Consider the following 11,262-nt stretch of genomic DNA (forward strand, 5'->3'; position numbering starts at 1 on the left):
TCTGTTCTTGGTGTCTATTTGCTGCGTCTTGTTTCTTTGTCCGCTTCTGTTGTTGTCAGCGGCACGGGAAGTGTGGGCGGCGCCATTCCTAGGCAGGCTGCTCTTTCTTTTCACGCTGGGTGGCTTTCCTCACGGGTGCACTCCTTGCGCGTGGGGCTCCCCCACGCGGGGGACACCCTTGCGTGGCACGGCACTCCTTGCGCGCATCAGCACTGCGCATGGCCAGCTCCACACGGGTCAAGGAGGCCCGGGGTTTGAACCGCGGACCTCCCATATGGTAGACGGACGCCCTAACCACTGGGCCAAAGTCCGTTTCCCAATAGCTGATTTTTTTAACCAAACACCCTCAGTTACATGAAACTCTTAGCAAGTCTTAGCTTACTGAACTTGTTACGTCTTTGTGACTTTCATATCAAAGGCAAGAATATTATAACTAGGGACATTCTAATTATTTGTTTTTATTAACAATAAATATTTCCCAGGAATATTTATATGAAGCACTGTGCTAAGTATAGGAATACAAGTCAGTAAGAACTGTTCCCTGATCTCAAAAAATTTAGAATCTAACAGGACATAAAAACAAATGTTTACAGATGACATGATTGAGATAGGTAGAGTGCCTCAAGAAAACAAAATACCCACTCCAAGGAAGAACTTCAGTTGAGTTTGAAAAGGAATGGGGATCTTAAAGCTTCCAAAACACAGCATGCAGTGGTGACACAGATGAAAACCTATTAGCCTTTTCCAAACACAGGGAAATGTTGAAAAAATATCACAAAATAATTTTTGGATACATAGCCAAGTTTGAAATTAAGAACAGAAGTTCTACAGTTGCCAAAATTAAGAAGACACAAACTTAGAAACAGCTGGGAAGGAAGAAAAACAGAACTGTTTATATTCAATGGTTGGTTTCAGTAGCAAAGTAGGAGTCCAGCGAGTAGATTCTCATTGAGGGGAAGGTACCTGGAGTTCACTAAATAAGGTATTGACTCATTAACATTGAACTTAAAACCAATAGTTGTGTATCTAGAGCACATATTTTCTCTGTAAGGCACATCACCATCTTCTCGAACTTAGGAACACTAGACAGCACTTTGGCACTACACTTGGGGACCATTTTGAACAGCAAAAAGCACAAAAATGTGAAAACTTGGGACTAAGTACTTGTGAAAAGGATACTTATGAGAGCTGAAACAAGAACAGACCATTGCCTTGTTTGACCTTAGCTAGGAACATGTGCGAGGGTGACTCAAATTTTTCATTGCTCTGTGCGTGTCCTTTATTGACCACAAATGCTGGGAATGATCATTCCGGGGTTACAAATAAATTCAAGCAAGTAGGCAAAACTGTAAATACAGAATCCATGAATAATGAGGATCAATTGTGTATGTGTATATATATATATATTTATAAAAGACCATCAAAAATTTGAACGATGATGGATATTTAATAATATTATAGAATGACCTAATTTTTTTAGGTGTAATGATAGTATGGTAGCTACTAAAATATTTATGGATGAAATTTTATGTTGTCTAGATGTGCTCCAAATACTATGGAAAACGAAAAGTGGGTGGACAATAGATTCAGCAGCAAAACTCGCCAAGAATTGATAAATGTTGAAGCTGGATAATGGCCTATTCATCAACTCTGTCAACTTTTATATGTGTTTAATTTTTCCATAATAAAATGGTTTTCTAAAAAAAAGTTTTGCAAATGTATCCTTCACTTCTAAAATAAAAGTAGTAATGTTTTGTTTTAATACACATTTTCTTGTCTTCACTTACAAGATACATTTATTCTTGTCCTTTAACCCCAAAATTCATCTTAAATGTGGTGCTAAAAGAATTTATACTTAATTATAACTGGGTATTCCTTTATTTTGATTTCAGAATTGTGTATTTATCTTCAGAAAATTTAGCAAAGAATTAAAAAAAAAAGACAAAGTCAATGTCACCATCTAGAGAAAATCACTGTCAGCATAAAGGCACATTTCTTTTCAGTCCTCTTTTTGTGGGAGTACTGAATTGAATATGTTTTATAAGCATTAATCCTTCATTATATAAGCTAAAAACTTTTTATCATTATAAATTTTTAAGCTTTTAAGCTTGATTCCCCAAAAAAACACATTTTTTGGGGGGAGAGATTTTGATTTAGAGTTAAGATTTAGGGTGAACTGGTATCTTTAAAATCCTGAATATTCCGATTAAGAGCAAATTATGTATGTCTCTTCTACATTTATTGAAGATTTTTCCAATTCCTTTAATGTCTGTTTTTGGATTTACTTTTTGGCATTGTTTTCTGTTACTACATTGAATAAGATGTATTTTTTCCTATACTGCATGTAGAAAAACTTTAATTTTAATTATTAAGCTACAGTTTTTCAGGTGATTTTCCTGGGCTTTTTATGTATTTATAATTATACCATCTGTTAAAAATATAATTCTTCATCCTTTCTAAAATTCACTATTACTTCTTTATTCTAATTGCATTGGTTAGCACTTCAAGAATGTCAAATACCTAGTGTGCAGTTCCAGAGATCAAAAATTTTTACTGGGAGCAGATGTAGCTCAAGTGTTTGAACACCTCCTTCCCATGTATGAGGTCCTGGGTTCATTTCCCAGTACCTCCTTAGTTTAAAAAAAAAAAAGTTCTTAACTAAAAAAAATGAATTATACCGAGAAAAATAGCATTTCCTCTCTAAACATTTTTATTTGGATATGTAGATTATCTTTTGAGTAGATACAGGCATACATTTATCTGAATATTTATTAGAGAATGGAAGAGATGTTTGATTTATTACATTTCTGTTACCTATACAGATCATTAGTTGATAGGTTTCCCTGCCCTATTAATATGGTGAATTATATTAACAGACTTGATTTGGATTTGCTATAATTTTGTTTAGAATTTTTGCTTCAAAGACTCAAAAATAAGATTTAGTATTCTAAGGTCTTTTGTTACTACCTTAGGTTCTGATATCTGATATAGTTAGCCTCTTTATTTTTTTACCTGTAACAATTTATCAAAAGTGTCAAATGTTCTTTGAATTCACCTAAGAGTGTACCTGATATTGATGGAAGTTGTTTTATTTTGTTTCATTGCAGTGGGTGGAGCAGGGGTAGAGAGAGGGGCAAGTATAATTTCTCAGTTTATCTCGGTTTCTCATCTAGTAACCTCCCTCTTTGGTAATCTGTATTTTCTAGACACATAATTTCATATTTTTTCAGACTGATTAGCATAATTATACAACTTATTCTACATCTTAAAAAGCTATTTCACAATATAAAAAGCTAATTTTCTTCCTTTTCATTCCTTTTCTCAATTATACAACTTATTCTACATCTTAAAAAGCTATTTCACAATATAAAAAGCTAATTTTCTTCCTTTTCATTCCTTTTCTCAATCTTAATTTTGAGAATCTGAACTTTCTCCCATGTTTCTTGATTTGGCTAGTGAATTAACTAATTAGTTGAACTGTTTTTCTTTTAAAACAAACTCTTAGACTTATTTCTCAATCATACTGACAATGTTTCAGAGTATCTCTATTTAGGCTACTCTTCTCTTAGTTCAACTTTGTGTCCCAGATATCGTTTTCTTAAAAACTCAACTCTACTTTCTTAAAATATATATATTACTTCTGCTTATGAAAGTAATAGATGGTAATAAAAATCCAAATATTAAAGAAATACACAGGGTACAGAGTAAAAACTACTTTGAATGCAACCAGTGAGAAATCAGAGATAAGAGAGGGAAATCTCCAGGTGAAGGGACAGAGATACATCTCCAAGCCAAGGAACTTCAAAGACTGCCAGCAAGCCAGCACAAGAATATCTACAAACTCTGGGAGAAAGCCTGTCGATACCTTGATGGTGGGACTTCTTGCCTTCAACCTGTAAGCCAATCAAGTCCTGTTGTTTAAGCAAAACAACCTCATTCTGTGTTATATGTAATACTCTGTGTTATGTGCCAGTTGCCCTGGCAAACTAAAGCAGCAGTATTACAAGTAAAAGGGAATGTATCATTTAAAATTTTTTTAAACAAATCAATTTTATTGATACATATTAAGAAAGTATACAATTCATCCAAAGTGTACAATCAATGGTATTTGGTATAATCACAGTTGTGCATTCATCACATCAATCATTATTAGATGATGTAAATTTTTAAACTTTAATAATCTAATAGGTGAAGAATGATGTTATTCTTTAAAAGTTTTTATTGAAATATTCTATTATATACATACAGAAGACTGAACAACTCATAAACGCAAATAAAACTCAATATAGGTTCATAAAATGAACAAACATATGTAACTAGCATCCAGATCATGAAATGTAATATTTTCAGAATCCCAAAGCCTCATGCCCCTGCTCAGTCAACATCTTTCAAAGAGTACCACTCTTTACTTCCAACACACTAAATTTATTCTGCCTCTTTTTGACCTTTATATACTTGGAATCTTACAATATATATACTTGCAGTTTCTAAACTGCACTGAGGCACCATAGAGCAATAAAGGATATTTTAAACTTGCATTGGTGTGGTACATTTGTTACGATTAATAAAACACATTTTTATAAATGTACTATTAACTACAGTCCATGGGTTTGCTGTGTAATGCCCTAGGTTCTACGGACTTTTAAATTCAAATACCATATATACAACCTCCAACATTTCCCATTTTAACCACATTCAAATGTATAATTCAGTGCTGTTAACTACATTCACAATGTTATAATACCATCACTACCATCCACTACCAAAGAGGTTCCATCATCCCAAATAGAAACTTTCTACATTTGAAGACTTGGCTTCCAATTTCCTACCTCCACCCCATCCTGATCTATATTCTAGATTCTGTGTTTACTTATTTTAATTATTTCATATCAATGAGATCATACAATATTAGTCCTTTTATAACTGATTTATCTCACCCAACATGCTTACTTCAAGGTTCATCCATGTTGCCATCTGTACCAGAACTTTATTTCTTTTTATGGCTAATATTCCATTGCATGTTTATACATTTTGTTTATCCATTTATGGATTGATGGGCACTTGGGTTGGTATACACTCTTGTAAACTGGTTTCTCTCACTCAGTAGCATTTGTGAGATTCATCCACATTGTTTCGTGCAGTTGCAGTTTATTCATTCTTGTTGTATAATATTATACTGTGAGACCATTCCATAATTTATTAATTATCCTATTGATGGATATTCAGAGAGTTTCTACTTTTGGCTGTTATGAATAGTGTTGCTACGAACATTCTTAAGTGTATTCTTGGAGTCGAACTGCTATGTTATAAATATGTATCTCTGGCTTCAGTACATGTTAGTTTTCCAAAAAGGTATATCTATTTATACTCACACTTACAGCATATGAGAGTCTGGTTACTCTATATCCTTGTCAACACTTTTTTCCCCCTTCTTCCTTTAAGTCATTCTAATGTATGGGACAGCATTTTTTTTTTAAAGACAAATGAGATTGGGTCCCTTTCCAAATGTTGATTGGTCCTTTGGATGCCTGCTCTTGGATATCTATTCAGGGTCCTTCCTCATTAAAAAAAAAAAACCAGGTTATTTTTCCTTTTCTTATTAATTTGTAGTTCTTTAGATGTAGGATATGAATCCCTTTGTAAGATTTAGGTACACGTCTTGCCTTTTCACTCTCTTATACTCCAATTTATCAAATTTTCTTTATATTTAGCTCATTTTGTATTCTATTTAATAAATTTCTGCTGACATAATGAAGACTTTTCCTAAAAGTGCATATGGATATCTAAGTGACCAGCATCATTTATTTGACTTTCCTTTTCCCACTGTCCTGTGTCACTTTAATAATAAACCAGGGGGGGAAACGGACTTTGGCCCAGTGGTTAGGGCGTCCGTCTACCACATGGGAGGTCCGCGGTTCAAACCCCGGGCCTCCTTGACCCGTGTGGAGCTGGCCCATGCGCAGTGCTGATGCGCGCAAGGAGTGCCGCGCCACGCAGGGGTGACCCCCGCGTAGGGGAGCCCCACGCGCAAGGAGTGCACCCATAAGGAGAGCCGCCCAGCGCGAAAGAAAGTGCAGCCTGCCCAGGAATGGCGCCGCCCACACTTCCCGTGACGCTGATGACAACAGAAGCGGACAAAGAAACAAGACGCAGCAAAAAGACACAGAAAACAGACAACCGGGGGAGGGGAATTAAATAAATAAAAATAAATCTTTAAAAAAAATAATAATAATAATAAACCAGGGGACAGTGTAGGTGTTAGTCTGTTTCTGAGCTCTTATTTTATTCCTTTGGTCTATTTATCTGTGTACCAAATACCACAGTATTGTAAATGTTACAACTTGATATTTTATGGAATAAATCCTCCAGATTTTCTTTCTTCCTCATGATTGCCTTGGCAAGATATCATATTTTTAAATGTAAATTTCAATTGAGCATCCTTTGATGTTTATTGGTCACTCACAATTTCTCTTCTCTGAGCTGGCTGTTTATAACCTCTGGACATGAGCTGGTTTTGCCTTTTTCATGACTGGTGCTAGACGTTTCTGTATTAAAGAACTTAGCCCTTTACCTGTCAAATGTTCTCAGTTGTACAGTCTTTTAAAAAATGTGCTTATTATCCCTATCCCACCTCCCACCCCCAATTGTGAAGTACTCCCTGGGTTTTGGCTTCATGCTTAGAAAAACTTTCTCTGTGCCAAGATGGCAATGCAATGTTGGCAAGAAAAGTGGCAGAGGATTTTATCTTTTACATCTATTTATTTTTATAACATTCGACACTTTTATAATTTGTAAATTACCTTTAAAAAAGACTTTCTTTACAGAAGAAATTTTATTTATTCTGATACTATCATGATTTGCCATATTTAAATCTTTACTCACCTGGAATTCATTCTGGTATATGGTATGAAGTAGAGGTCTAACTTTTTTTCCCCAAAGAGCCAGATAAATGTATGGCAGGTTACATATGTTCTTTTATGCCCCCTGCACCCCATAAAGTCTGAGCTCTCAACTTATTGATCATTAGAGGTCTTCATATGAAAAGAATATTAATTCTTTCAAATATATGGCAAAAACTTTTCCCAATTTGTTACCAGAAAATTTTAAAAGATTTTCAGAATATTGGATAAGGCTGTAGATAAATATACAACAGAAATATACAGAGAAAAAAGAAAAATTAACCCTAATCAGGCATTAATTTGTATGTTCTTTAGCATAAGACTTATAATAAGAAAAAAATACAATAATTTAAGTTTAAGACTATGAAAATAATAAATAGAATACATTACTGATGTATCACCTAGTTAAAACTTAACCCTATGGCAAACTTTTATCTCTGGAAAAGGACGCAAAATAGATCTAGCAGTTAAAATAAAAACAAAAGATCCTAAACTTCATTCTTTAAAAGAAACCAGATCATCAGTCTATTTACTTTCACTAAGTATACAATTTTACAATTACTCCAACCCTAGATAAGCCCCCAAATATACCTTATTCACTTCTATACCAAAGTGATTTTGTACCCTTAGGGAAAAAATATTAAGAAGCCATTATTTCGTAGGGTATAAAATTTTTATTGAACCATCTATACCTCTTGTCAATTCTTTTACATATTTTTAGTCAATTTCCCATCCCATATAACTTAGCAGCCATTTCAAACTTGTTTAGCCCTCCTACATCATATCTGAATATCATATATTGATAGTAATACATGCCTCAACTCTTTCCTTCTTGTACTAGAGGAAGTTGTATTCTTTTCCCAACTTCAATTTAAGACTAACACTTTAAGTAAAAGGAAAGGCCAAAAGGGGGCAAGACTTATTAATGCTCCTGCTCAGGGACTCTGCTCCATAATTATTTTCTGTCTCACTTGTATATTCAACCTCTCATTCTCTAGATTTCTGACATTCAGCCTATGAATATATTTTAATATATTCCATTCTATAATAACAATTTTTAAAACTTCACATTTTATTCTTTCTACATACTGATCCCTCTCTCATTTCCCTTCTTAGGGAGCAGTTAGATACCTATTCATCTACCATTCATCCCATAACCCCTTCTAATGCTTTATGATTATGCCTTTACTTGAAACTACCAAGACAAATTAACATAGTCTCATTGGACTATACCAATTAGGAAGAACAGGGGAGGTTTTGTTTCCACAAATACTCTAATTTTGTCTATGACTATACCTACTGATGGAAGTTGGGACTACTGGAGAGATCTGATTATGAGTTCATCCTTGGCTCTGAAGTGGAAAAAAATGCCCCTCAAAATTTTCACAAGTTACGCTAGGGATGAGTATCTTATATTTATATGTGTATTTATACAACTGTTGATTCTGTGTTTAAAAGGAAGAAAAACTTCCTTTGTATCTCTCCAATTAAAAACTGGCTTCCAGGGCTTGATTTTCACTCTCAGAGGCCTCTAATTATATAAGACTAATCAAAACTTAGTGCTATAATGTCTTATTGTAAAAATCTACTACTGGGGAGTAGGTTGAGCACCTCCTAAAAAACAAAATCTACTATGTCAAGATGCACAATCTTTCTAAGCAAAGAAGCAAGGTATGACAGAAAAGAATCAGATTGGCATTTGATTTGTAGCTTGGGAATTAAATACTAGGAATGAGACCCTGGCTAAATTATTTAACATTCTCACTTATAAACCAGGGTTATATATAGTTTAACTGTGAGGATTAATCACAGTATATGTAAAAATATTTAACACAGTTCCAGGTACATATCAAATACCTTCCTTCACCTTATCACAGAGCATACTCCCAACAGACATACAATTATTAAGAAGTAAAAATACACCAAAAAGAAGTAATATAATTTCTTTGTGAACTATGTGAAACAGAAAATGTGACAAAAGCACCTTCTATTCATACTCACTAATAATTTTTAAATGAAAAGCTTCAATTAGACATGAAAATTACAGAAGGTATCCAAGTATTGTGAGAGAATCCAACTACTGAATATACTTTGATAGATTAAATTTCCAATAATTTAAGAGTGTAAAAGATTACAAACGATTCCAAAAAAATAATAAACAGAGCATACACAAAGCTGTACTTTCCCAGGCTGAGAAATATTTAATTTGGTCCTTCCTTAGGAGGAATAATACATCTTAAATATAAACATTTCCTTAGATATACACAAAAGTAAATTGACATATCTAGGAATTTGGAATATGGGGGGGTCGTTTTCTAAATAAAATAATATACAGGATCAAAATTAATCTCCAAATTTTTAGGGAAAAACATTTCAATTGTCATAATTGGTGCAAAGCAGCTGGATTTACCCATCAGCTGTTAATTCTGAAAAAATATTCTGGGGGTGGAGAAAGTGGGCAATCTTCCCAAAAACACAACTGCCAGAAAACACCAGCCATATAGAAGACTGTACACATCTGTTAAATATCAGTTTACACTGTTCCAGGCAACGTACAAATCAAGAAGATTCAAACATACAAAAGAAATCACACTCTACACCGCTCAAATTTTGCATGGCTCCTGAAGAACAGTTCTCCAGGCCGATTCAAGGCAAAGAGGACTGAATAATAAAACCAGTGTCCACATTCAAATGTGAGGAGAGGAAAAGGGAGGCTCCGAGTCCATAAAGCTCTCTTCCTCTTCAAAACACTGCAAAAACTGTCCACGTTTAAATACACTCACCCTTGAAACTCCTCGGAGAGTGACTTTGAGACTTTGTTCAGATATTTGAGGGGGAGAGATTTAGGAATGCTGCAAAATGGCAACTTTGAAACACACGTACATAATTTAAATTCTAAAGTTTGTTTTTTTTTCCCCCTAGGAAAGAGTCTTCCCTTCCTTTCAATTGACCACCACTCCCATATTAATAAAATCCTCAATTCAACCCCCAATATAAACAAATCAAAGCGTTAAATAATCTTCAAAACAAAGTACACAACTTCCAATAATCCCTCAACTCCCTCTAGATTGGGAAGAGAAGGGAGGAACTAAGAAACATTAAGCAGAAAAAAACTTGGGGAAGGAGGGCAGGGAGAGGTGAAAGTAAGAAGGGGAGAAAAAGAATAGAGCAAAAAGTCCAGCTGATGCTGACACTTAATTGAGCAGAGAGCAGAAAATATCCCGAGGACATAAACTGGAAGGAAAGGACTGAGTGGGACTGGGGCGCAATACAGGAAGTCCATGCAAAAGACCTACCCACCGAGGGCCACGGAGGAGGGAAGATCAAAAGGGGCAAGCCTCATTAATGAGATACCATGGCCCAAGAGCTTGAGAGACAGAGAATGTAGAGGGGTGTTTTTTGTATTGGCAACCCGGACACCGCGCCACACATCTCCGGAGGCGATCCCAGCCACGAGGGGTGAGGGGTTAACTACTGGGGTTCGCAGACGTGGAAGGGGGTGCGGCCCCAGGGGTTGTGGCAGAAGAGCAGAGAACAGGCCCACGGTCCGTACCTTGTAGTAAACATCGAACTGGATGTTCTCGGGTAAGGAGCGGATATCTCGGCGGGAGCGGGTGTAGTTGTCCACGACAGCGGAGATGGCGGTGTTATACAGAGTCTCTGGGATCCACTCTAGTTCTACCGCCGCCATCTTCCTTCCCTCCTCCTCCGCCTCCTCCGCCTCCTCCTCCCGAAGGCCCCCACCTCCCTCCGTAGCGAACTCCTCCGCGGCCCTGAAGGATTCGGAGAGGCGGCGGCAGCCACGCCGGCACACGACAGAAGGGCACGGGCGCCCTGGCTACTCCAGGAGCGAGCAGGGGTAGCGGTAGCGGACACAGACTGGATTAAAGAGTGGGTCAGAGGGCAAGAGAGGACAGTCCAGGCCTCACATTCCGGGTTTGGGAGAAACCCAGGCTCCGTCCAAGCGCCGATCTCTGCAGGGGCGGGACTGCGTGTGTGGCGTCATGACGTCAAAGCACGCCGACACGCTGGAAGGAAAGGAATGCGGCAGGCGAGGATCTTCGAGCGAAAAGAGCAGCGGTCCCTCCCACCGAGAACGCGGTTTCTAACCCGGCGCCGACGTGGGAGATAGGGTTAGAGTTTTTACACAGACAAGTTAGCAAAGGTTTTTTTACTTGCCCGTCCTAACTCACTTAAGCAAATCAGTTCCTTCCGCAAATCCTACTTTTGCGAGTTCTTGACGGAGACCCTTTTGAGGCTCAGGTATGAATTTGGACCGTTTCCGCACCAAAAATGTACAGTTATCCGTTCATTGAAAAATATGTATGCAGAAAATTCGCGGTACTCCAGAAATCCTTCCTCA

At 36.6% G+C, this 11,262-nt stretch overlaps 1 protein-coding gene across 1 annotated transcript in view; it reads right to left on the reverse strand.

Annotated features, from left to right (window-relative positions):
• Positions 1-10,924, reverse strand: part of APPBP2 (amyloid beta precursor protein binding protein 2) — a 69,037-nt gene extending 58,113 nt beyond the window's left edge. Inside the window, exon 1 of the mRNA XM_004450304.4 lies at positions 10,453-10,924. Within this exon, the coding sequence (XP_004450361.1) occupies positions 10,453-10,590 (138 nt within the window). The 5' untranslated portion in view covers positions 10,591-10,924. The remainder of the gene's footprint in view (positions 1-10,452) is intronic.
• Between the last annotated feature and the right edge of the window lie 338 nt (positions 10,925-11,262).

The sequence above is a fragment of the Dasypus novemcinctus genome, chromosome 21 (genome assembly GCF_030445035.2).
Source record: "Dasypus novemcinctus isolate mDasNov1 chromosome 21, mDasNov1.1.hap2, whole genome shotgun sequence".
Taxonomy (NCBI): Eukaryota; Metazoa; Chordata; class Mammalia; order Cingulata; family Dasypodidae; genus Dasypus; species Dasypus novemcinctus.